At 39.7% G+C, this 27441-nt stretch overlaps 1 protein-coding gene across 3 annotated transcripts in view; it reads left to right on the top strand.

Annotated features, from left to right (window-relative positions):
- The window catches only part of doc2b (double C2-like domains, beta), a 183287-nt gene that overhangs the window by 103694 nt on the left and 52152 nt on the right, over nucleotides 1–27441 (top strand). For all 3 annotated transcript variants that reach the window (XM_084940914.1, XM_084940915.1, XM_084940913.1), the window contains one exon: nucleotides 10402–10476. In XM_084940914.1, coding sequence (XP_084797040.1) covers nucleotides 10402–10476 — 75 coding nt within the window. The remainder of the gene's footprint in view (nucleotides 1–10401; nucleotides 10477–27441) is intronic.

Raw genomic sequence — 27441 nt, 5'->3', positions numbered from 1 at the left:
GTGTAAATTTACAGTAGATCTAAAGTCTAAGGAGCTTGGAAAGAAAAGCGTCTGGACTTCTTTAAGTTGCTTGAAGACGTTTCACCTCTCATCCGAGAAGCTTCTTCAGTTCTAGTGTCAAATGGTGGAGAGTTCCAGATTTAAGCCCTGTGGGAGTATCCCCCCAAGAGGGACAAAAGGACCCCTTAATGATCCTCTACCTAATCACATGAGCCAAGGTGTGAAAACGGGTGTAGGTCACAATCAGCCAAGGTTTCGGGTGAGCTCGTGCAACCTAGCCCCACCCTATCATGTGATTTCCTGAGTGGGCGTCAAGGCGTCTGGGAAGGGATCTCAAAACTGGATTATAGATGGCAGACGGTGGGTGGGGGTGGATTCCCATTCATTTTCTATGGCGGTCACTTTTGACTGGGAACACCACAGATGTAACAGAGTTGATTAAAGCACTCAAAATTTAACAAAAGAGGTGCTCACCACTTTTATATGTTCAAGTGTAGTGTGGAGGATGTCATAAGGTCTCGAGGCAATCGGATGTAAAACACAATATTTATGAGTTTTTAAATTTGTAAATCAGTCAGATTTGACCCGAACACGACAGGAAGGTGCAGCTATGTACACACATTTTATTTAAAGTCCACACTCTTTTCTTTTCATTCAGATGTTTTTCACAAATGCCAAGCATGACTTCTTCTGAACACAGATGCTAATGATCTCACCCAAAGGAACTCGACTTCATTTAAAATCATTTAAGGCTGTTGTTCAGGAGGGCTGTTATGAATGAGTGTGAGATGGGAGGTGTGTGGATACACTCCCATCTGCCTTTCGCAGTGGTCATTTTTCTCCAACCCCTCAGTAATTATGATCAACCGAGTATTCACAGCGTGCTCGCGCAATCAGCAGCATGATGCAGCTGTCTGTTTATCCCGGTCCAACCCCACAAAACATGCCTGAGCTCACTGACGGTTCAGGTGTTGAAGACAACAATAGAAGCAGATGAAGACGGCACGTCAGCCTCTCCAATCAGCTTTCGCCGTGCCGTCTTAATAACTTGTTTTTGCAGGAAACACGGTTTAAAAGTGGGGCTAAATATCAGCAAGAGATTCCAACATCCAGTGACGCATATAATGATAGAAAATGAAAAGCAGTGAAGTGGAAGTTTCAGGGGAAGTTACAATTTTAGAGGCCGTTAAGCTTTAAGCTGGTTTCTGTTTCTACTTTTTGCACATACATAAAAGAAAAACTTTACAGTGTTTTTATTTCAAATCAAGCTTTTTTCTTCAGTGCTGACTATTTTACACGCATAGTTCACCCAGGCCTCTCTTTGGCTGAAGGAAGAGAAAATAAGAAGGAAGATTGAGGAGAGGGGATCACGGCTCGGTCACAGCAGAGACTGTTGGTTGTTTCGTGTTGCCTTTTTCTGTAGGCAGCATTATTTCTGTACATCTCAGCTTTTCCTTGCATTTGCATGGAGCATTATCTCTGTTATCTAAATGCACGTCTCTTTGTAGCATATAACAATTTGTATAACAAAGTATATAACAAAGAAATACTGATATATTTATATATTTATGTGATGCATGTTTCTTGTATCAGTAGCCTTATTTATACTATGATGCATTAAATGGAACCATTTAAAAACTTTAAAAATAAATAATGAATTCCTAGCAGCTCAGCTCACCCCTCTGGCAGCTCACGACTTGGCTATCAAACCAAATTTCAATAGACATGGGTTATATTTATTTTATATTTGTGTGGGAAGTCATCGTTTTACCACTGCACTCTCTCAGAAAACAAATAAAAGCCTTTGGCAGTATTTGAATCTGCTTTTGAGAAACCATGAGTGAAAGGAAAAAGAAAAAAAATAGCTATCCAAGAAGCTCCTTTATTGTTTTTTTTACTTCTTAGGGTAAATAAAAGGTTCCCTACCAAGGTGTATGGCGACACCCCACTGTATAATTAGTATTCTGGTATATTTCAGGTGATCTGAATGGGACTTTTACATGTTGTCACAAAAAATCTGGATTTACGCTGCAATTGCGTGAATGCAGCAAACTGATATAACTGCACATACCGCTGCCCAAGCGAAAACCTGTAGTGATCCCGTATGTGTCAGGAATATCGGAGCAGTTGAGATGCATTTTTTCTAAACACCGGGTCTCTGTGGCTTTTAAAGCCCAAAACACACTGCGCCAAAAATTGGTCCACCCCAACGATTGGGTCCCCCGACACAAACATAGTGTACGCTGTTAAGTGCCAGGAGGATTGCCAGGATTTAAACATCGGGGAAACCAAACAGCCTCTGGCGAAGCGGATGGCACAACACAGAAGAGCTACCTCGTCAGGCCAGGACTCTGCAGTCTATTCACACCTACAGGCCAGTGGACACTCTTTCAAGGATGAGGATGTACACATCCTGGACAGGGAGGAACGCTGGTTTGAGCGTGGAGTCAAAGAGGCCATTTACGTGAAAAGGGAAAGACCATCTCTGAATCGAGGAGGGGGCCTAAGGGTACATCTTTCGCCATCTTACAATGCTGTGAGTGCCATTCCCCAACTCTCTGTGAATGGTACTGATGGCCACTGATCAGTGGTCTTTGATCAGTGGGTTTTGGTCAGTGGTTGTTGATCAATGGTCATGAGAATTTGCATAATTAAAGATTAAGGAACTGACCTCCCAGCCCATTGTCCCTTCAGTGGGCTGGTTTCAGTCATTATGCAAATGTACTGTTTATAAGATTGGAAACCTGCAGTCAGCTGAGACTGAAGAAGTCACTTGGATGAGTGACGAAACGTTTCTCCCACAAAACGCTACGTCCAGATGAACAGAATCAACTTTTGGAGATTTACTTTCCTGGATGATTGAGAATGCATCAAGACATAACTGCACATAAATGCAGAAAGTTACATTTGGTCAAAATTAGAGTATTTTCCTTTCTATGGTTCATTCTGGTCCAAATCAGATGAGTTTTCCCAGCAGTTTTGGTTTATTTTCACACAGACATCACTTCAGATCACATGAGTGTTCAGTCTGCTTACAGGGCAACTGTGACTGATGAAAGATTAACAGGAGTGAAAGCAGGAAGAAGGTGTGCGTTCGGCACTCTGCCTCATCACCGTACACATGTTAGTTGTCTCCGATTGAGTTTGAATCCCATTCTCGCCACAAATGAACCACTCAGGAGTTTGTTTGGAACCACACTGAGGCCACCACCTCCAAAGGGATCTCAGATTATCGCATTCACATCTGCACAAAGGAAACCAAACCTTGAGCTGGATTTAAAAAGACTAAACATCACATGTGTGAAAACACTGAGTTATGGTTCTTCTTTCATTATACTTCCAGCTTCATTTTGAAGATTAGTTCCTCGTGTGGATTTCTGTGTTATTCACTTACCTCCTTGGTCCTTTCCCAGCCTCATTATTGTGTTGACTGAGTTCACCTGTGCCCTTATATCCCTCCCCCTGCTGTGCATTTACTCTGCACTTTCTCCTTCACTCTTTGCCCCTTCTCAAACTGCACATACTAGATTCCTCTCCTCAACTCCTCTCTCCTCTCCTTGCATTTTAGTCCTTCCACCCTAAGATATAATTGAAGGAGGAGAGGAAGCGATATGAGGGGGACAAGATGAGGCAAAAGGGATTTAACAAAATGAGACCCCCTTGCTGTGGAGGCTCATTTTAAAGCAATGTCGATTAAATTTAGCATCTACCAGAGTGTTTTCATGATGAGAAATACTCTCTGTCAGGTCATTGCCTAGCCTCTGTCTTGTTCTTGTATCATCTTTGTGACCTTACATTATAGTCACACTATGGAAAACAGCGATTGGAGATTGGGACATCGCAGTTATTGCAACTATATGCAATGAGTCTCATTCCCTTTGCAGTGGTTGCTTTAAAGATGGCAATCAGTCTGCTCTTAGTCTTTTTGGGGGTTTAAGTTGGCAATTACATGCAATCTGTCTGTGACAATATGATGATTAACACTTACAACTCTATTGCCATCCAGGTACACAAAAATTCACATTAACTACTTAAATCAGACCCATCCAGAACAGAAACTCGTGAAACAGCGACAGCAATTTAATTTCAAAACGACATAAGTGCTCGACAACTATGCTTTTATTTATTTAATTTTTTTCTTAGTTGGCAACCACTTGAGTAGAGTCCCCCACTGCAAAGAAACGCAGACTACACAGGCTGACTGAGACTGATTGTTGGCATTTCAGGGCTTATAAATTAGGCGATCATTTACAGACCTTCTGCAGTCTGTCTGAGAATGTTTGCAGTCAGCCCGAGTCGTCCCACAACTGTTTGGTCACAGTTTTCCTTCCACCGAACAACCTGTGAAATCTTTTGTGATCCAAATCTGTCACCCAGATGTTGAGGATGTTGCACGTTCAACTTCTGGGTGACCCGTTGGTCACCTTGATTAATTAAATGCAGTCGCCAGGCAACAGGGCTTTTTTTTCTGTCCTATTTTTACTCTAGTGTAATTGAGTGTATGGAAGCAGAAATCTTGGGTTGAATATCCACTAGCTACAGTGATAGCCTCATTGAGTGTGAAGCATAATTTTTTTGTAGTAACGGGCCTATTTTTAGTCAGTGTGACTGATCCGTTAGTGTTTTCTGTGCTGTCACTGTGTTTTTGATGATTTGCTTTTTAAAGAAATGTCTCTATGCCTGTTATTTGTATTGTCAGGCATACAATGTGTGAGACGTAAATGATAAATAAACTGTATTTAAATAACAAATTTTATAGTCTCATCAACCACTTAAAGACACCTTTATGCATACAGAGCTTTGCCATTATATAAATACTCCTAATGGAAGTGAAGGAATAAATAATAGTAAAAACCTGACACAGTGGATTAGTTATATTTATCTAATCCACACAAAGTGGAGTTTAATACCATATTACGTGAGCAACCTTGTCAGCGACATTTCGGTTTTAGTAGTATGGTCACAGCAAATAAACCACGAGAGCGACGACAAAATCCTCAAAAGGCAGAGACGTCTTATCCAATCGGAGCGTAAACAAATTAAATGTTGAATTGTTATGTAGACGTATCTATGTCTGTGTAATGAAAGGAGAAAGACCTGAAGAAAGCAGCACTCGTCTCCTTCGTCTTTCCCCTTAAACTGATTACATTATAACAGCAGACAATGAAATCTATTCCGTCTTCAGATGTCAGAGAACTAAGTGTGTCCGGCACATCAAAATGTGGACATGTTTATGAGAGTCAGCTAAAGAAATTAGTGTCACTATGGTTCTATTCTGTGACAGGCAGGATCTAAAGCAGCAGTGTTGCCTTATTAGAGACACAGTTGAGTGTGTCATTTTGCTGCCAGTAATTCCTGCTGAGTGCTGGGCTTGGTGCCGAGTGCCTCTATTAAGCCTGATAATTGTGGGAGAATAGACATCGTATTTGTTTTATTTTTCCATTTTTGGTCCATTAAAGAAAAAACACACAGACGGGAAACGATTAAAATAATGGTGCTAGGCTCATAATAAAGTATTCTCTCCTTTGTGTGATGGCTGTTCTCTGTGATAGGGGATCTTTATTGTTACTCAGATGAGAAATAAAAACTTTGTATTGTGTGATCCTTAAGCCGTGGGGTTTTTAAGCCTTATTGTCCTTTATTACTCAAGATGGTTTATTATTTGGGCTGGCTTTCTTTACTGTGAGTGTTTGTGTGGGATTCAGAAGCACGTCCAGGGCAAAGACAAACTGGAGATCATTATTATCTGTTTCACTTCACATGTTCTCTGTTTTCCGCACTATAAGGCGCACTTAAAATCCTTTAATTTTCTCAAAAATCGACAGTGCGCCTTATAATCCGGTGCACCTTATGTATGAATTCTGGTTGTGCTTACTGACCTCAAACCGATTTATGTGGTAAACAGTGTTCAAAACTCTGTCAAAAAACGTTTTAGTACAACTTTGGTAAGCTACAAAGTGCTTGATGGATTGTCAGAGCATTACAGCTACCGTAGTCAGGAGCCTCGCAGAGTAATCTGGGTCCAAAACTCCGTCTGCTTCAGGTCCCAAAGTCAAACGAACACCGCGGCATCACTGTTCAAAAAAGCCTAAATTCTATAATCTTTAATAAAACAATCAGTGTTGCTGCTTTACCAGGTGTAACTATTAAATTTAACATCCAGGCATAGATGAAAACAGAATGCCTTAAATTTAACTGAGTTAAGTTAGCAGGAAGTTAGCTCGCTAGTTTCCGCCTAAACATGATATAGCATGTTCTGACTGAGAGATTTCTGACAAAATTCAAACGTACAGCTCTGCTATCACTTCCAACATAAATGAAGACAGAAAACTAAACAGCAGTGACGTTTGTAGGGTTACTGAAGTTGGGCTAGCTGGTACATAATGATGGGCTGCGTGACCGCTAGCGACACAGCTATATTAGCATAACATAAACACAGTGAAGCTGGAGGATGAACGCTAACCTTTTTCCACTCGATAAAAGTTAACGTGAGGGTTCCCGATGGTTATGGACAAATGCAATCGCATGGCAGGATGCTGTAAACGGACCAAACTTCAGTCAGGAGAACAACTGAGCTAATCCATCCACAATACAAGGTTAGTCATTCAAATTTGTAAAATTTGACTTAACTGACTGTGTTTTGTTTTGCTTAGTGTGCCTTATAATCCGGTGCGCCTTATGGTCCGAAAAATACACATTTATTCATGACTTTACATTTAATTATTTTCTATCATTTATGCACCAAGAGAAACATTAAATAAAAACTTGAGTAACCAGCCTTTGAATGTGGCATAAGATGTCTAAGAGACTCTTATATCAAACCAAGCAGCAACCTCCACAGGCTTTAAAATTAAGCAACTGCAATTCCTTTAGCAGCCACTTGGGGCTAGCTTGAAAAGTGAGTCAGTGCTATGAAATTAGCATGTTTGATGCTGTGTACAAGTAACAGTTATGCCAAACTTCACAAGAACTGGACTGAAAAATCAGTGTAAACAGGTCTGATGGAGAGATGAATCAACTTTGAATGTTTTGATGTAAGTCATCAGTATGTACAGAGAAGATCAGGAGAAAGAGACTACAGTGGGTGTCTGAATCCATCTGTAAAACACGGTGGAGGCACTGTCATAGTTTGGGGCTACATATCAGTCTGTGGTGTTGTGTCTCTTCTTAAAAGTCATGAAATTATGAACTCGGAAAAGTAACGTCAGATTTTGATCCATCTGGAAAGCATCTGATTAGCAGCAGCAGCTTTATTTTTCAGCATGACAATGATTCCAAACACACTGTCAATGCAGTAACAGCATGCCTGGATACAAAAAGAAAAAACACATTTGAACACTAACAGTCATGGACTGCCTTCACCAGAGCCGGGCCTCCTATTTTTAATATGAATAAAGCCATGGGTCTTGGTAATTAGCATCATTGGTTATAAATCCAGTGAGCTGTTGTTGCATGTCGGATACTTTTCTCTCCGAATGAAGATGCGAGCTCATGACTCATCTGGTCGAGTGAAAAGGAAGTGATGCTGCGGACCTCTCCGTTTCCTCCGCTGGCTTTTCAGCAGTCTTTGACATGTACATATGCATCCTCTAATCTGTCATTACTCTTATTTTTGGTGCAAACCCTGCACCGTATTGGTTACGACAGAAACAACACGTTAAACAATAATTATTGTATATTAATAACTTCATTAATATAGAGACTTTTTTTGTGTGAAATGTATACTTTGAAGTCATTATAAGCAGCTGATATTCAGAAGAACTGGGGAATAAAAAGCACATTTTCAGATGGTTCGGGAACAAGCTGTAATATACTGAATATTACACTTTTTAAAATAAACCGGTGCTCGGCAATCACACAGGTGAAATCGTTTCTTTGAAGAGTCACAGATAATTTCACATGAGTAGAAATTTCAGACGATTAACTTTTGTAAGAGACTCCTCCTTATTTTCTTCCTGCATGATTACTAAACGACTACAGGAAGGACAATATCAAGCTTATACGCCTTCCTATGAGCTACTCATTAAAATGTAGAAGAAAGAGCACCTCAAAAAACTAAAAAAAAATTACCTTGGACTTCCTATTTTCTTATTTTTCAGTAAGAGATAATGACCTTGCAGATTCAAACTGTAATGTCAATGTAGCAATCATTATTAGACTATACTTGTCTTTTAGATGGGGATTGCTTTCAGACACAAAGTGTGATGTTTGCTGCTTTAATCCATTTTGTCTTGGAAAAAATAAAGTAAAACTTAAAGCTTAATGAGTGGAAAACAAGCACGTTTTGCTGATATTTATTTAATCAAAGTTCAGTCCTGATATTTTCTTGTTTTTCTGTTATGGGTTAAAATTGTGATGTGTTTTTTTAGCTTAAGGCAAAAGAATACATCTTTTTTTTTAAATGTTACCAGGACATCTTCTCCACTGCTTCGATTTTGATCAGTTCTAAATCTCAACTTTATGAACTAAATCCAGAGTTCAATTTTAAAGGGATTTCCATTCCTTTTACACATAAAGGTCAGTTTAGTCATGAGGATAGTCACTCAGACTCTGAAAATCTGATGTATAATGTCCTTGGGGGTACTTCCTCAGGCCTCAAAATAATGCAGCAACCAAACTTTAATCATCTCGTGGATTGTGTCGTGCAGGATTCGTGCATGTTTTCAAAAGGCCCATAGATCAGCCCACTGATCTGTCCACCAAAGTTTGTGGAAAATTAGAATTGAAAACTGCAAATAGTGAGAGTTTACTCGAGAAGAGGAACCTGAAAAAATGAGAATAATATGGAATCCAGCATTATTTAGGCTGGATCCACCCTTCTTCTCACAAGAATTGCTATTTCTCTGAGTGTATTGGTCAGATTTTAATGAAACCTAATAACGTGAATACGATTGATGGTGATGTTAAAAAAATTATCCAAACTGCTGCTCAGCTACTTCAAGGACTTCAGTTTAAACTTTTATCTCAGGAGGAGTCGGCAGTGTGAACAGTTCCGTCTCCAGAGGAGGTCAAAGACGACCTGCTTGAGGTTTTAACTTCTTCTTTGTGTTCGTACCGCATTTGATTCAGGAAACACTTTAGGTCCTTTCACTTCATGAAGCGGGCACCCACAGCAGGTGTTGTCCTGCTTTGGTCATTGTATGAGTGGCCTTTACATCTCCTGCTCTCTCTAAGCCTCATTGATTTGCTCTTCAAAGAAATAAAACATTTCTTTTTTTAGTAAGTTCCCCTTCAGCATTCCTCAGCAACCTTCCAGCTGATGTGGCACTGCGCTGGATCTCTCAGACACTACAGATTTTATGCAATGATTAAAAGTGTAAGAAGTAGCATGCAGAAGATTTTTGCAGATTTCCAGGTTTCAGTAAGACATGTTAATGGTCTTCATGGTCTGTTCTCATCCTCAGAGCATGCAGCTTTTACATTTTTGTGATTTTGCATTTTTACATGCTAGTTTAGCAACATATTCAGAGATTTCCCTTTTACTGGATTATTGGATATCATTTTTCTTCCAGAGAGCAAATCATAAACCTTTGGATCACCTCCATAAAAAGCACGTTTCAGAGTATTCACAGACGGTCCCTTAGTTGGCTCTTTCCCCCAGTGTTTCATTTACACTGCAGTAATGTTCCAACAGCTTTGACAGCATGAATGAGCAACTTTGAGCACCTAAATAAAAACAACTGAAGTAACTGCGTCGGTTGCTGGATTGTAGCTTGTTTTCTCACTGAGTATGGTGAATTTTACACTTTCCATCAAAAGAGCTCTTCAAACTTTTCTGAGACTATTAGACTGAAACTATTTAAAATGTTCCTTCAGACAAACGGTTGTATGAATTTTCAGTGCAGTCTGTTTACACTTCATTGGTCTTTTTGACACATTGATCTACTCCGGCACAGTATGTGGCGGTAATGCAGAAGAATAGGCAAAATGACACCATATGAATCAGGGGACGGTAAGACTGCAAAAGAGTGTAGTATGAATAAGATTTGAGTCATTCTGTTGCTGATTTACTGCTTGGTAAAAGGGATCTCAGCTCTGTTCCTGCTTTCACTCAATCACCTGAATCACTAGACATAAAGTAAGCAAATGGATTTAATGTGGTACTGACTGTGATATAGTTAAAATGCGGCAGGGTTCTGATAATTCAAATTTTTAATGTTGCTGCAGGCAACATCCCAAAAATTTCAGAATTTTCAAAAAGTATCCCCTCCAAAAAGAGGTGTGGAATAATTCCAGTTTAATATAATTTAATCCTGCAATGCCCTGAGCTCCTTTAAAGATCCCTAATTTTTGGGAAATCTTCACCGGTGGAAATTTGACTGTCAAAAACAGGAGTAGTGTCCAAAAAAAGGAAGTGCTAAATGACATTTTTATTACCATGATTCTTCTTTTCTTTCACAGGGGCTCAAGCCAATGGACCACAATGGGCTGTCAGATCCCTACGTCAAGTTGCACCTACTGCCAGGCGCCAGCAAGGTGTGTTTTTTTGTTTTTTGTCTGTTTCCTTTAAAATAACAGGCTTGCACATTTGTCACCACACAGCCTGGTCAGTATTGAGTTTGCTTGTTCTTCACTGGACTTCCTTTTTCAGGTTTGCATGCAAACACTAACTCGCCTACACATACTGCATCTGTAATCATAATATCTCATCTGTTAAATCTGTACACAAAGAAAAGAAAAAAACATTTGTCACAAGTATAGAGTACCCTGACATCACCCATTAGCTTTGGGCCTGTCGTTTTCAGGGCTTGGAGCCGCCTTACCCCTGCACTCTCAGGTCATGTGACCAGTTGCTACTACATATACAGCAATCTAATTTGAAGCTCAGGTGGGACTGAGCATTCTTTATTGGTGTGCCTAGGTTATGGAATAAATTGTCTTTGCACATTAGACAGTCACCTACATTCTCCTTTTTAAAAACTAGTCTTAAAACACATTTGCACTCTCTGACTTTTGACCCAGCATGAGACAATGATCTTACTTGATTCTGTTGTTTTATTGTGGTTTGTTTCTGCTTTTGTTTTATTATTGTTGTTTTTATTCTTCATCGTTGAAATGGATTTATTCATTTTTATTTACAGCACTTTGCTTTTAAAGCCCTGTGTAAACAGAGTTGGTATGGAACAGGATTTTTCTAAATCTTTGAAAGGGAATGTGAGTTAAGATCTCAAAGAAATTTAACAAATGGTTCTTTTTCTGCATAAAATGTTTGTTTTACAGACGTTTATCAAGAGATCTTTGTTTTTATGAAACTGTTCATTCAAGCATTCAGGATAAAGTGGCATTAGAGCATAAAACTTAATAACACATAAAGGAACAAAAATATACTCCCTATAAAAAAGTCACAAGTAATTAACTAAGGGATGTAAAATGTTCCCTCTATAACATAGTCGCACTGCAATACTATATATGAATACTTCTCAAAATGCAAATCCCTCTAGGTCACAATTTAACGTTTGCAAACACACAAAGGAAGAGATAACACGAGCAAGCAGAGGAAGTTATGATGAGAAAGAATAAAAAGAGATTAACAATGACCACTCTCTGCATTTCAAGAATTACAGAAACAGATTTTTTTTGCACTCTAAGCCGATCACGCTTTTACACGAGCTTTGATGGGTCAGCAGTGTTCCCTACTGCACATACAGTCTGTCCTGAGGCATTCTTGTGGTTTTCTCAGACCCACAAGAAAAGGAGACGAGGTCTAATAATCTATTTCATGATTCATGGAGCACCGCAGTGTGGATATGTCAGCGCAAGGCTTCATCAGTGTAAACATTAACTGACTGACCTAACGTACCCGCTTACCAGTGAAGTGCTCTGCTTTTAAAGCTCTTGCTGATCTGCTCAGAGTCGTGGAAGCACTCGTACAGGCGTAAGATTTAAGTTTTAAACTGTTGCAGAAAAGCTGTTGGAGCTCTCACAGTTTGCAGACAAAATGATCTCAAACCCATACATATAAATTAAAGACTGAAATGTTTCAACACATGAAATGACTCACCGGTTGTTTGTGAGAGCCAGTGACTTCTTTAACTCTCTTGCACCTCACAGTCGTCCTTGAGGGTGACGTAATCCTTTCATTAAAACCATCAAATCTTATATAGATCCTGTGAATACGTACATTCTACTAAAGCAGGTTAATGAAAGCCAAAGCTGTGATTATCCAGCTATCTGACTCACATCTTCCTTTCTTACAATACCTTTTCAAACTCATCTCTGTTGAAATGACCTTTGTAATTGGCTCTGCTCTTGCTGCGTAACTTCAGCTTTGATTTCACTCTGCTGTTACGTTTGTAGTTATGTCTGTGTGAAAGAAGGAACAATGTGAACTTGGATGATGCTCATGACCTGGTCATTTGGGGGATTTTGCAGGATTTTGTTTAGGGCCATCAGATCTGTGTCTCAGTCCTTGACACAAAGTCAAAAACTATTTTGGTTCTGGCTTCTGCTCAGGAGGTAGAGCAGGTCATCTACTAATCATAAGGTTTGTCGCTTGATCTCCAGTCTGCATGCCAAAGTATCCTTGGATATGTGATAGGTAAACAGTGGGAATGTTAAATAGGAAAGTGCTTAGGAATGGGGAAGTTGTAAAAAAGAACTGTGAGGGCTCCAGTAGAGTAGAAAATAAAGGTGCAGTCCATTTTGTGGGTACTGGAATTTGTCACTGTTGCCGCTTGTCCCCAATCCTGTTTGTGATATGCAGGAACTCCAGTTAGTTTCCACTTTGGGGTGAGAGTCAGCACCTCCAACTCTGGGGCTATGGTCCACTGCAGGAGAGCAGTGGATGCTTGCTCTGTGTTGGGTGGGAGGTTTCTGGATGATGGATGTAGAAGCTGAAATGAGTTTCCTTTGTAGAGCTGCTGGTGTCAGCCTTTGAGGCATCTCAAGGTCCACTTGGGTGCAAATGACGTAAGTTTTAGTATCACAGTGAGGCAGATAATGCCCATAGATACATCCCAAGTTTTTGTGACCATGTGGACTTGACAATGAGATATTAGCTTACACTTCGCCAATAACGCATGCACCCTTCAGGTGGAGTTCAAGCAGATTTCAAAGAGCTGTAAAGCAAATAAATACTCATTCAATTCAATTCAATTTATTTATACAGCGCCAAATCACAACATCAGTCGCCTCAAGGTGCTTTATATTGTATGGTAGACCCTACAATAGTACATACATCCATGCTGTGTGCAGCTGTCTGTATCTGCAAGTATAAGCACCACTTTGGACATATAGTGAGGTGCTCACAGTCATCAAAAGGAGGTTTATGCTTTTGATCTGGATGCCTTATGGGCACTTCCTCTTGGAGGTTTTCTGGGTCGGCCCCACTGGGGGGAGACCCCAAAGTGAGCCCAGAGGTTTCTGGCCCATTGGGATTTGCCAGGAAGAACTGGACAACATAAAATATCTGGTTAGCATGCTGCTAACGTGATCATACTTTAGACAAGCAGGGATGGATGACTAGATGGATGGTTTATGGATGGAGTTATATGAAAAAAGTCATAAATAGCCATGTAGCTATTGTACCACCAGTAGTTAGAGGAACACTACTTAACTATTGTTTCCATCAGGTGTTGATTTCCTGGGAAAATTCTGTACTTTCTGATATTTAAAGTACCATGAAAGACGAAAACACAGAGCTGACACACAACTGTATTGAGTTTGCTCCAGTAACAATGAGAAACTGAGACTTCTCATCTTCCTCCTATAATGGTCAAAAAATAATCAAACTCTAAACACATGAAAAAGCATCTTAGGGCTTCAACAGATAAGATTCAGTGGCACCAGGGTAAGGGCATGTTGTGAACTCCTATATCCGGCTGTTGGTGGACATTTTTGACAAGTTACTTTTGAACTTGTCTTGGGAGCTTTTCGGGCTCAGTTTTCATCAGTGTAAGATTTGCTTTGTCAGCTTCAGCATTAGTTGAGCTCTGAGGTGCTTTGAGTTGATTTCTAAAGTTGATTTATAGTTCAAACTTTGTGCTTTCCACTTTGTGTTACACAGCACGATTTATTGAAGTGTGCAGGAGCTACTTTAGTGTCGCATCATATGGCCTCCTGCAGTCTGCAGACTATCGGAGAAGTTTGTACCTTAATGAGAGTTAATTTCAGTCACTGAAATTGGCTCCTGTTCAGAGGTTTTCTTTGGAAAGGACCACACTGACAGATAATTTAAATTCTGTTACAGACATGTTGTAGGCATTTTACCAGAAGATAAGAAAGAACTTTTTGTTTCCAAATGTTGATTCATACTTCAATGTTGCAATGAAAAGATTACTTATAGCTACTTATAGCAAGATCTCACCTAAATGCTGCATCAACTTTTATATTAGCCTACATCTTACAAACTATCTGGGATAATCACTGTATAGATCAGTGATAAGCACATTTGGAAGTCTGAGAAGTAAAGCCAAAGCAGCAGTTACTAATTATTCTCTTCAGTGGTTGCCAGTTCAGTGACTCTTTTCCAGTCATTTTGAATAAAGCTTTGGTCATTTAGTGTCAGAAAGGAGGGTGTGCTCATTGGCTAATGACTTGTGATTGACAAGTTGTTAGCCAATCAACGTTCAGTGTCCCAGATACACCCTTTACTCAATATCTCCTGTTTCAAAACCTCAATGAAGCTTTATTACAGTACTTCACTAACCAATGACATCATAATAACTAAGTCCATGTTTTATAACAGGGACTGTTGTTGAAGGCCATGCACATGCACAGGGTCCTCCACAACAGTCCCAGTTTTCCATGCAGCCTCTTAGGGAAAATTAATTACCCATCCCTGTTTTATAGTGTACATGACGCGTGCATTGTCAGGTTTGACTTTTTTTTTTTTAACTCAGCTTGTGTTATTTTCTATTATTAGACATGAGTCAGAATTGCATTGCTGAAAAAAGAAAAGATTGCACTTATACTTATTATTTATGAGCAAACATATCTTTTACGTGAGTAAATGAACAATAAATTATATGAGGCAGTGAGCTACACTGTGGTCATTAGTCATCTCCATCAGCACAGGATTGTTTCAGCATATCATATCAATAGTGGAGAAGCACGAAATGCTTTCAGCATCCTAAAATGCAAATGTCTGCTGTTAGCTTAATGTAACATGTATGCTAAACATGTCTGAATTTCCACTGAAGGCTACTGTACACAGAGGAGAGAACAGCTCTGCTTTTCTATTTGCTTATGAAATGTTTTTTGTCTTGTTTGTCAGAGCTCAGGAGAGTCATGCCTACAGGGGTGTCAGCGCCTCTGAAACTGGATTTGTGAAATTTTGGAGGAGTCTCTAAATTACTGACAATGCGCTGTCTTTTTTCCATGCACTACTTTTCTGCATCTTCCTTTTGTATTGATAATGAATACAATTAGGTTGTTATCAGTGTATGACTCATGCATGAGGGTGATTCATCGCTAATTTACTAATTCTGTTTTTGCCAAGCTTGGTTTTCCTTCTCAACCTTTTGTGAAACCGAAAATAAAATAGTTAACTAATGTACGAACCACAACATTCAAAACAAAGGTGTGCTGCATTTTACACAGGAGGGTGCATTAGTAAACTGCTCTCTCTATAGGAGCAATAATGGTAGTACTATTATTTCAGAAGTAATTAGCCTTTCTCTCCTCACGCTTCACAGAGGCAACAGCAGCTACTTTGTGTTTCTTGTTATTATTTGTATTCACATTAATAGAGATTGCAAAAATTCAGTGCTAAATCTAGCACACTAAAAAGATTGTCTGTTTTTCCTGGCTACAAAAAAGGGAAAAATGGAGAGGATCGTTAAAGCTATGCTATAGAGTATTTTGTATACCCCCATGCCAACATGCACAGATGGCAACTTGTCATGAACAGCAACTGATTTAAGTTGAAAGTGTCACATCAAGGAGTAGCCATTACTGATAAACACCTGAGAATGTAGTTCAATCATGATCTAACACGGTTAGAAATTGCATTGTCACTGCATTCAGATTGGTCCAACTAGTTTAAAGCAAAGACGGGCCCAACAGATCAGAGACTTCTTCAGTAACTAGATAAGGGCAGAGCCGAAACTACTTTTTACTACGTTTTCGATACAGACACATTTTAAAATAATGCTAACTATATTATTCACTTTGAATAAAACATGAATACCTTTTAAATTGTTCAGTGAGGATTACAAAATATGCGTATTATACACGTATTATACAGTTAAGCAGGCATGTATAATGCCTGCTTAAGTGATAAGACTAAGTGACTTGTAAAATGGACTATTACCATTCAGAGATCTGACACAATGTAAATAAAAATAAATAAATACAAAAATAATCAATTTCTTCCAGTAGTTATCCCAAAATATGAAAACAAAAGTCACGTTTTCATTATAAAAATTTCCTATTATACTTTTTTCAAGATGGAAAAAAAGGTAGTTACCAAATCTGACTGTAATAATTTGAGTGTAATAAAATAATAACTACATACTGAGATAAGGGGCGATCGTGGCTCAAGAGTTGGGTGTTCGTCTTGTAATCGGAAGGTCGCCGGTTCGAGTCCCGGCTCGGACAGTCACGGTCGTTGTGTCCTTGGGCAAGACACTTCACCTACCGCCTACTGGTGTTGGCCAGAGGGGCCGATGGCGCAATATGGCAGCCTCGCCTCTGTCAGTCTGCCCCAGGGCAGCTGTGGCTACAACTGTAGCTTGCCTTCCCCAGTGTATGAATGTGAGAGTGAATGAATAGTGGAATTGTAAAGCGCTTTGAGGGGTCCCGAAAAGCGCTATATAAATCCACTCCATTATTATTATTATTATAATAGCAAGAAAATAAAATTACATGTCTCTCTGCCTAATTACATTTTACAATGAAAAGCTTCATCAGTGTGACAATGTTGCACATTGGGATTAAGTAATAGCAGTTTTTCATATTCATATTCACCATACATTAACCATAAGTGTACAGTAGGCTGTTATTTTAGTTGATAATATTGCCTTAAGGCTTCAAAAAGGCTACTAATTGAGAAAACTAATTTGATTGATTTAATTAATTAATTAAATTGCTGAACACCAAGAGCCATACTGTTGGGATATTCTGAATTTAAACTCCTAATAAAACACTCTAACTAAAATGAGTCTGCTATCATATCAGCCATGCATGCGTATGCCATCTCAGCTACGACACTTTGTCCACTGTGTGCTCAGATAGCGTGCAGTCTGCACAAACATAGTGTTTTCCATCTCTTCATAACAAACCCGAATCAATAACTGACTGCTCCTGTTTGAGGATAGCGAGGCGATGGTGTTGAACTGAATTAATTAATGCTTTAATTCTTGTGATGAGAATCTCAAATATGCCAGTCGAGTGAGAGAGAACCCAGAGGCTTGAAGACTGCAGTGAAACAGTAGCGTAGTAATCGTCACACAACTTGCATAAAACAAATCAACAGTCTGCCTGCTGCTTGTTTGAATTGGAATGTTCCTCCCCTTTAATCGTTTGAGTTAAAGAAGAACTGTGCCAACTGTGGATGTCATCTGTGATCATATCCATCCAGCAGATTTCATCCAGAGAAAGATCTCTCAACAACTAGTGACCAGATTGCCGTGTATATTCATCGCACCCTGGAGTCGATTCAAGTGATTTGAAGCTTTGAAGCAAATTCAGTGTGTTTTTTACAGAAATGCTTATGTTTGGTCTCAGCAGCCGCTTGTGTGCTCTTCGTTCTGCAGAGACAAACAAGAGTTTAGAAATATCATGTACGCAAACTGTGGTTTAGAATTGCTCCTGCAGAAAACAACATATACTAATGTCAGGTATGAGTAATCACTTTCAGTATTCCAAGTGGCTGCATTAAAAATATATGTATTGCCATCGTTAAGTACAGGTAGAAGGTCTCAGTACTCATTAACAGACGTGTATCCAAGCCTAGCCTGAAATGTAAAAAGACTGAATTTTTATATTGTAGGTCATTCTTAACAAGGTCTTGGATCATTATAATTATAATAAAGTTAGCAAATTTGACTCAGTGGTACACGGATAAAGCAAATGACCAATTATATCAGGTAACCTGCTGCATACTCAAAGATAATCCACCGGCCAAAATACAAAGTATTGTACAACAATAAATAAATAATATAATTTAATGTTGACTAGAGACATTTTTAAACTTCGGATGGAACCAGCTGCTAATACCAATCTACTCTCTCTCACTGACAGGAGAAAACATCTGTATTTCTTAGTATAGGAACTTATTTTCCCTGAAAAACATGGATAAATTACAGTGTATTTTTAAGCAAAAACTTCGAAAAATGGTGGATGTAGCAGGTAAAGTAAGTAAATAAAACTGAATTTCTATTACCTTTCAAGATAAACATCACAAAGCGCTTCACAGCAAAAATAGCAGAGCATGAAAAAATTCAAAGCAAGTATGCAAGTATGATACAAATTATAAATGTAAAGTGATTATTATTATTATTGTTATTATTATTATTATTATTATTATTATTATTATTATTATTTAAAGATTCAGCAAACACTCAACTTTAAAAAGTGCTTTGAAGTTTCTGGCAACTTTGCAATGGTTCAGGCTTTACAGGGTAAAAATACCGTGCACCCCGGGTTAGAACCCCCATGCAGCCCAAGCCTACCTCAGATATGTGCGATATATATATATATATAAAACTGAAGCCAGACCGGCTCGGACATTGCCTAGATTAACAATGTCAGCAGCAGGTGTTGAGGAACCAGAACACACTGATGAGAAGAGGGCTACTGGGACAAGCAGGCATAAGTGGACAAGGGATGAGAAAACAAGCTCCTAAGCAAGTGATCCTGTCACAGTTCTGGGTCGTTTTGACCCAACATTTTGAGTTTCTTATGTTTTGGTTTGATTTTGTATTATGGGTTATATTCTTAATCTCTTGTTGTGCTTTGATTATTATTATTCTTAGTCTATGTTTCAGTTAAGGGTTTTGTTCATGTACCCTCATGTTTAGTATAGCCGTAGTCCTGTGTCAAGTCTGCGTCTTCGTTTCTTGTTTCCTGTTTTATTGTGAAGGTCCATGTCTCATGTTTTGCTTGGGTCTCCCTCTTGTTTCCCATTCCCTGATTACGCCTCAGTGTATTTAAGCCCCGTGTTTCTCTGTGTCAGTGTTGCGTCGTACCCTCAGATTTGCCAGTGTGTTCCAGTTATAGCTTTCACGGTTTGGTTTCTGTTTCATACCAGCAATAAAGCTGAGGTTTTTGAGTTTGCCATTTTTTTCTCCACGAGTCCTGCATTTGGGTCCTCATCCCTGCCTACCCGCACACAGAGCCCTGACAGATCCCAGTGGAAAAGGATTACATGGAGAGGAAGGTCAGACAGTCCTGAACTCCATGGATCTCCTGAAGGGCCCAGACTGTCTCAGCACAACATTGAAGCTCTGATCTTTCAAGTTGACACCAAAATGCTTCATATCTTTAAAGAAAGTATTAAAGAGAAAGATAATGAGCTGCTTAGTTAGTTAGAAATAAACTGTGGACTATTATAATAAGCTGAAGTTATTTGTGCCCAGTTATTTATAAATCAATACCGATTATCCATTGCCTACTCGTACAAGTTTGTGTAATCAAAGCAAATATCTGTCATGCTACTCTTATCAAACGTCTTAAACTATGTTTAAAAAAATCAGATACTCAAATGTCCTTGAGTTGTTCCTCCTTTTAAAGCAGACTTTGTCTATCTTTGTACTGCTGATTCAGAAAATGTAACTGGGAATTGGTTTGAATAACTTCAAATCTAATTTTTTTTTTTTTTGCTTTTGTCTTGCTGCCACATACTTTGAACAAATTTATGCCACCTCCATGTATCGCAGTGTTAGGAGGTTATGTTTATTTCACGTATTTCTGTGAAACCGGGCGTTTTCTGCTCTGTTACATTTATTCAGACTGGAGAGCGCAAAGTTAACATGAGTTGAAATAAAATGGAATTTGATTTCGTAACACACTACCCACTTGTGCACCACTTCAGCCTTCACTTCTTTACTTTTAGACCCGCTACATTAAGGGTTCACTACTTCCTGCTCAAGTACTGAATATTGGCACTGTAAGAATCATCCAATCAGAGGGCTATTTCTGGGGAGACTGGACTGTTTTTGCCCCGCCTGCCAAACTGTTTCTACCCCTCACTGGCTATTTCTTCAGATGCTGACAGAGGTCAAGATGGTTACTTCTTATTATGTAAAACACTGAAAACACTGGCTTTGGATCACTCTGCATGCCATCTGCTGCTCCTACTGTCTATCAACTCTGGCCCTGCTGATGAAGCGGTGTGCTACATTTTCTGTGAATTAATGGAGTTTTTAGCCTTTAAATGTGCTTTCTGAAAACTAGGCAAATATCTTTAGGGTCTGACAAAGGATCTGCTCTCATAGTGTCATACTGTCTTGTATCATTTTCCACTTGGAGTTTATGTAAGGGGTTTTCCATTGTTTATATGTTCTGCCGAGGGCATCAGCGCTAATGCCAACTATCCAACTCCTTTCATGTTAGTTGCATACATTTATATAAATATGTCATGGATTATTTGACTGCAACGTCAAAAACTCTCCATGAGGGCATGCTGCCTCGTGGATTTGTCTCCTGTCTCATCAGGCAGCCTCACAGATCCCTCTGCATTTTATGCCAGTAAAGCAAGATGCTGTCACCTTCTCCCTCCTCAAAGATTCGCTGCAATCATTCTCAAAATAATCATTAGGCTCATTCTAAGAACCTCATTAGGACCCACACAAAGAGGTCAAGTCTGCTTGCGCTCTAATCAGAAGTGAAGTTTCATGCTCTGCTATAAAGCCAGATCACCTCCGATGAGACTCACGGAGATTATTATGACCGTAATCAGACACAATAAAATGCCGTAATTATTCCAAACTAAACCTGTCAAGTCCAGAGACTGACTGAATGGTGTAAACTGACGTTGGTGACATTTTGACAGCCCGCAGTGTTAAAAATGAAGTAGTGTGGCTGATAAGATAATAATAATAATAAAATTTGATGATTGGATTATTTTAATTATGATGATGATGATGGAAGAGTTAGAGAAATAAAAACAACAAGCACACCGCAAACTTTTAAAGAGAAAGATTTGTATTTCTTATATGTTCATTTTGTTTTTTAAAGATATTCAATAATTGGTCAGAGGTTTTAAATCTCTGTACAGTACTTTCTATATGATGACGAAGGCATTTTGTTGATTTTCAGCAATTAATTATTTGCTGACCTTGAAGACCTTGGTGGATATTAGCCAAATTTTAATGGATTGTTTACACGACCCCATTCTACACCCCTGTAAAGGTTTATCATAATTTATTGAAAACATTTCGTATTTTGAATGAATGTCTGCGTTTTTGAGCTACTGTATTGTGTTTACAGACAGAATGACACACACACACACACACACACACAGGCACACAGGCTATCAAAAACATAACCTCCCTGGCATTTTTATTTCCTCGTAGGAACCGATTCCAACCTGATGTCTCAGATGGTTTTGTTACAGAAAACCATCCTTGGAAACTGTTAAAACGTTGTACAGAAATTTAAAATGAAAATATAAATATCTGGCAGGTGCAGGTGCATGAACCATCTGTCCATCACCGTTTACCCCAGATTATCTTCACTCGTTATGTAGAAAGTGAAGAAAGGAAAAAATAAGCTTTTTATCTAGCACAAATTTATTGTAGCTAGCTACAGTATGTACTTGTAAATTTGCTATAAAGAGCCAATGTGTTCTTATAATGGATGTCACATTACATGCACCGGCCATGGCAATATTGACCAGCAACATATTTTCATTTGCGTTACAGGTTCACATTCACCTGTTCACTCTAAAACCTGCTTAGTTTTAGATGAGGGAAGGTGCTCAGTTAGGGTTAAGAAAAGATTATAGTTTTGGTTTAGACTCGTGGAAAAATGTTTCTAGAATTATATGCAGTCTTGTGAAAAAATAACTAAATCCCATGAGTCGATTTCACTTTAGGTAGCAGTAGAAGTAAATTGGAGTAATAATTTTTATTACTTTTTGAGGAAACTGTGCCCACTCGTCTTGGCATTGCTTCGGTTCTTTGAAGTTTGCGGGCAATCATTTATTCACAGCTCTCTTAAAGTCCCTGATCAATCACTTTTTGACTTTGACTCGGCTTTCGCAGCGTCTTGATTCGTCTTTTTCAGCCTTGAAGTTGTAGATCGGCTACTGTGCTTAGGATTATTTCCCTGTACCATGATTTTATGTAAGTTTTAGAGGATAGCTAGCCTGACATTTGACCCTAGAGTACTTTGGTATACAGAGGAGTTCACGTTCGACTCAGTGACTGCAAGGTGCACAGGTCATGTGACTGCAAAACAGGCTTAAATCATCATCTCTGTGCTGACAATTAAAATTAGCTGAGTTGATATATGCTGTGTTTGGTTTTCTCCAAACATGGAGCTTTGTCATGGTGCGTTATGTCCAAGCATCTCCGCTTTGATCTCATCTGTCCAAAGGACATTGTTGAATAAATCTTGCTGCCATATTCGTTTTAGAGAGAAGCTTTCTCCTTGAAACCTTTCCAGATAAACTGTATTTCTTCAGTCTTTTTCTAGTTGTTGTGAAGTTTAGCATCATGCTAACTAAGCTCTGTAGAGTTTGGGATGTGCTGTAGCTCTTGGGTTTTTTTTTTTTGCAGCTTCTCTGAGATAAGTATGCTGGGATGTTCACTCCTGGGAACATTGTGTTGACACATACCTGATATCCCCAGATCACCAAACTACCCAAACTGCAGCATTTAAAGAGGTGCTGACAATCAGTCAATCAAGTGCACGTGACTAGAAGCACATGGCTGCTACTTACTGTCTTCATTCCTAAAGAAGCAGGAAGGATGCACTTAGTTTTTCACAGGACTGCAAAGTCCTTTAGTTATTTTTACAGCAAGAAAAAATAAAATCAAAAATATCCGTCCTCCCACGATAACACCCCCCAAACCCCCTATGTCCCTTTAACAATTACATTTTACTTTCAACAGAAAAAGATCTATAGGTAAGTGTAGCATCATGTTATAAGACCTTGTCCCAAAAAATGGTAAATGGCCTATATTTGTATAGCGCTTTACTAGTCCCTAAGGACCCCAAAGCGCTTTACACATCCAGTCATCCACCCATTCATTCACACACTGGTGATGGCAAGCTACATTGTAGCCACAGCCACCCTGGGGCGCACTGACAGAGGCAAGGCTGCCGGACACTGGCGCCACCGGGCCCTCCGACCACCACCAGTAGGCAACGGGTGAAGTGTCTTGCCCAAGGACACAACGACCCAGACTGTCTAAGCCGGGGCTCGAACCGGCAACCTTCCGATTACAAGGCGAACTCCCAACTCTTGAGCCCAGTCGCCCTGAATGACAAGGAACAAAAAGGAACAAAAGGAAGCAAAGCCACTTCTGTCTCTTCTTCTTTGATTTTAGACCATCCTTTTCTAAATAAGTGGAATTCCTCTTTAGGTTTAATGGTGTAGAAAATGTGCATCATTATACCATTATTGTGTTTAGTTGTTTGGTTCCACTGAGTATTTGCATATTCACTGCTGGGCATAAAGCGGTATAAATAAGACGATGTCAGTGAGATTTTTCTCAGCTTGAATAGTTTTATAGAAAAATAACAGATGTCAGAGTTTTAAACGAGCAATTTTTGGGCGCCGATTACTGAACTGTGATAAAACTGCAGCGCACATCTGCAGCTCGACGGGCCTCTGCGTTTGCCTTGTTACTTCTCTCTCTGCCTCATTCAGGTGTGCAGGCTTTTTAAACAAAACCTAGTTAGAGTATAGCTTATCAATCTATACATCCATGCAAAAACGCTGGAATAATCAGCTATGGAGCAAAGCCTTTTTAGCCTCTACAGTGGAAATGTTTGTGACACCAGTTGCTGATTTGTAGCACCGCCCTCCATCTGTGAGCAGGTGGTGGCGGTGAATTATTTCCCCATTAGTGCACGCTGATCACACGTGTGGAATAGAAAGCTCCAGCTCCTCTGCAAATGGACTCATTATCTATTTAATTCACTGCTTTCTTTCATCGCTGTGGATAAAGCCAGCAGCAGCACTCTGACTCCAAGTTTTTTTTCTTTATTTCAAGGATCTGAACCAGTCAAACCTTTAATTAAATCACACCCTCAGATCTAGCTGCTTCACTGTGTTTTAACAACATGCCTGCTCACAAGTCAGTGTATATGACTGCATTGAAATTCAGCTGACCACTTCCTCTGCTCTTCGCATCCTGTCAACAATCCACTTAGTAACTCCCATGAGAAGCTTGTAGAAAAGTCAAGGTGCCCCACCAAAAACACCTTGACTTTGACATAATGCATGAGGAGCTGTTATCACTCATTCCCATATTTATGTATATTTCATATACGTTTTCTGCTCCTATACTGGAAAATAGTTTTTTTAATTACCATTGTAAGGTATGCACAGTATCTGCACACCTTATATACAGATACTGTGCTGGTAAACACCTCTGTGTGTCCCTGGGTTGCGGTGGCATGTAGAGTCTTTATATACAGTTGTGGTTAGAAGTTTGCACACACGGGCATGAAAATTAGATTGGAGTTTCTTTAATCCACACTCGGTCAAAGACGTACATATGCCCTCAAATATATACATATACTCACTTCAGTCTTTTAATGAGTGGTGCTGAAGGTTCTATAATGCCATTCAACTTGACAAGGCCAAGGCCTGTTAACATCTCATTAGTATTCATGATAGACTGCAACTGATAAGTTCTCTTTGCAGCATAAAGAGCATTTATTTGACAGCCCTCATTGGATTTAACTCAGAACAATAAATAAAGCTGAATATGTGATTAACAAGCGTGTGTCACGGCCAAGCGGCCGAACACAAGGAAATCGACTCAGATGCGGACACCACTCAGGTACGCAGGAACTGTGAGCAAAGTTAACTTTATTACAGAATTCAAAGAGCAAGACTAAATGCACAAGGATGCTGAACACATCTAAACACATCTACTATGAACTGAGAAAGGCAGAATTCAGGCGCTTTAAAGTCACACACAGAGAGACACCAGAAACTGGGTCAGGGGGTTGGGAAGCGCATCTGTAACCGGAAGGTCGCCGGTTCGATCCCCGGGCTCTCTGTCCTGGTCGTTGTGTCCTTGGGCAAGACACTTTACCCTACCGCCTACTGGTGTTGGCCAGAGGGGCCGATGGCGCGATATGGCAGCCTCGCTTCTGTCAGTCTACCCCAGGGCAGCTGTGGCTACAACCGTAGCTTGCCTCCACCAGTGTGTGAATGTGAGAGTGAATGAATAGTGGCATTGTAAAGCGCTATATAAATCCAATCCATTATTATTATTATTATAAAAGTGGAATGCTGAGTTATCACTGGGTTACCAGGGGAGTGGGGTCCGTGAGGGAGTCTTGGGGCTGTCGTGGACCGGAGGGGGGAACCCGACACCGGGTAACATCCGGAGCAGGAAACGTGAGATGAAGGCAGGGAAAAGAGATCTTACAGTCATTGGATGCAGGCGAAAACAAAGCGTGGAAGGGGGGGTAGTGGTCCGGGTGCGAGAACAGGTGAGTCCAGGAAGAAGCTCCGTTAATTTCCGAGGCCAAGCGGGGGGGGGCAGGCAGGTAAAGAGTTATGGAGAAGCTGCGAGCTGACCAGCGGATAAACAGCAGCTGTGACAGTAGAAAGCACTGATGTCCAGGAGATAGTGATTTAGTAGATGTTCTGGCGGGGAGTGCATGAGAACGCTGGTCATAAAAAGCCCGCAACCTGATTACTCGCAGTTGAGGTGATGACCAAGATAGTGAAAGGTGATGTCACAGTGACTACGCCCATCTTTGGTATACAGTCTGTGTGCTGTACTGGTAATCAGTTAGCATTTTTGTTGCCGTGCAACAGTAGTGGAAAATTATGAGGACAGAACAAATAACCTTTGCTGAATTTGATTTGAAGGCTTTTGAATTACGCAGTATATTTTTAACCATCAGTACCCACGTTCCCACAATCTGTCTGATTCCATTCATTTGTTCGGCATCCGGTGCACTACTCTAATGCTTCAGAGACATTTTATTCAATAAGATCAAAAATCTGGAACAACAGAAAGAAGGGAGGAAATACATGAATAATTAATGAAAACCATGAAAGCTTTCAAATTAAATTAAATGAGTTTATTAAAACGATTTTTTATAAAACATGTTCCTATCAGCCTTAAAAAAATAATTTTGAACAGTCACTGTGTGTGTGTGTGTGTGTGTGTGTGTATATATATATATATACACACACATAGTGTGTGTGTGCCTATTCAACAGCCTTCCTCGGGGGAAACAACCGCTGATTGAGGGAGAAACAATCAGCGAGAGCCTTGTTATGTGGAACCCTGCCATCAGACTTGCAAATAATCACAGCAGCTAATTGATTAAATTCAACAAACTCACATGTCCTCACACATGGCACAGGGTCTCCATCCTCATCATGTCAGCAGCGTGCTCCCAGGATTTCCCCAAACAATATTCCGCAGATAAAGCCGCGTCACTTGTCACAGCGATTTTCATCACCTTGCTAACTTGCAATCGATGAAGTGACAAAGTGTACGTCTGATGGCTGCTCCAATAAACAGCGATGCAGATCTTACTAAACAAGCCACTGTGTGATGTTTGGACTTGTGTCTCATACACCCAGTGGAAGGAGCAACGGCTGATTTGTACTTGAAGTACTTTGATCACAGATTTACATCTTTTAATCAGCCATTTACATGTGTCACCTTTAGCAGCACACTTATTTTAGATCTGTTTTGTTCCTCACCACATCCTGAGGGAAATGTCTGACCGCGTCTGTCTGCTGCTTGGCATTAACCAGGTAGACTGTAGTATATTTTTAAGGCTTTTTCACTGAATTGGAGCCAAAAACATTGTTACGAGAGCAGTGAAAGAAAACTAAAAGGGTCAAGTTTTGTGCCAGAAAATGTGCTTTTGTCAAACTCAGGATAAAAAGTTTTAAAGAAAGCATTCAGATCTATTCATCAAACTCAAAAATATATTCTGTACCTTGTGCGCTCCTCTTTAGCACAGTCTGCCGTGTACATTTGCTACAGTGAAACTCTGGTCAGAGATTTGTGCATGTCTTTTTTAGCTTTCTAATTTTTTGCAGTGTGCAGCCGTGTCCAACAACGGCTTTAATGTCTTCAGCTGAAGCTACTTGTCAGACTCTGTGAAAAAGCAGAAAATTATTTTATTCAAAGCTTTAAAAATAACTTTGAAAGTTTTGCTTGTTGAGACCTGTATGTAAAGCCGGTTCTATAAACAGTTTTTAAGATGGTCAAAGCTTATACACACTGGGTGCAGCCACTCAAAGTTTTTAGATTTAAGAAATTTGGAAGTAGACGAGGCTCCAAAGGCAAGAACAACTGCCAAGAACCTGACCTGACCGTTGCACCGAGCTTCCTCCTA

This window comes from Perissodus microlepis, chromosome 10, assembly GCF_051167445.1.
Source record: "Perissodus microlepis isolate ML-2025 ecotype Zambia chromosome 10, ASM5116744v1, whole genome shotgun sequence".
Lineage (NCBI taxonomy): Eukaryota > Metazoa > Chordata > Actinopteri > Cichliformes > Cichlidae > Perissodus > Perissodus microlepis.
The sequence above is the reverse complement of the archived record's forward strand: the minus strand, read 5'-3'. Positions and strand labels throughout refer to the sequence as shown.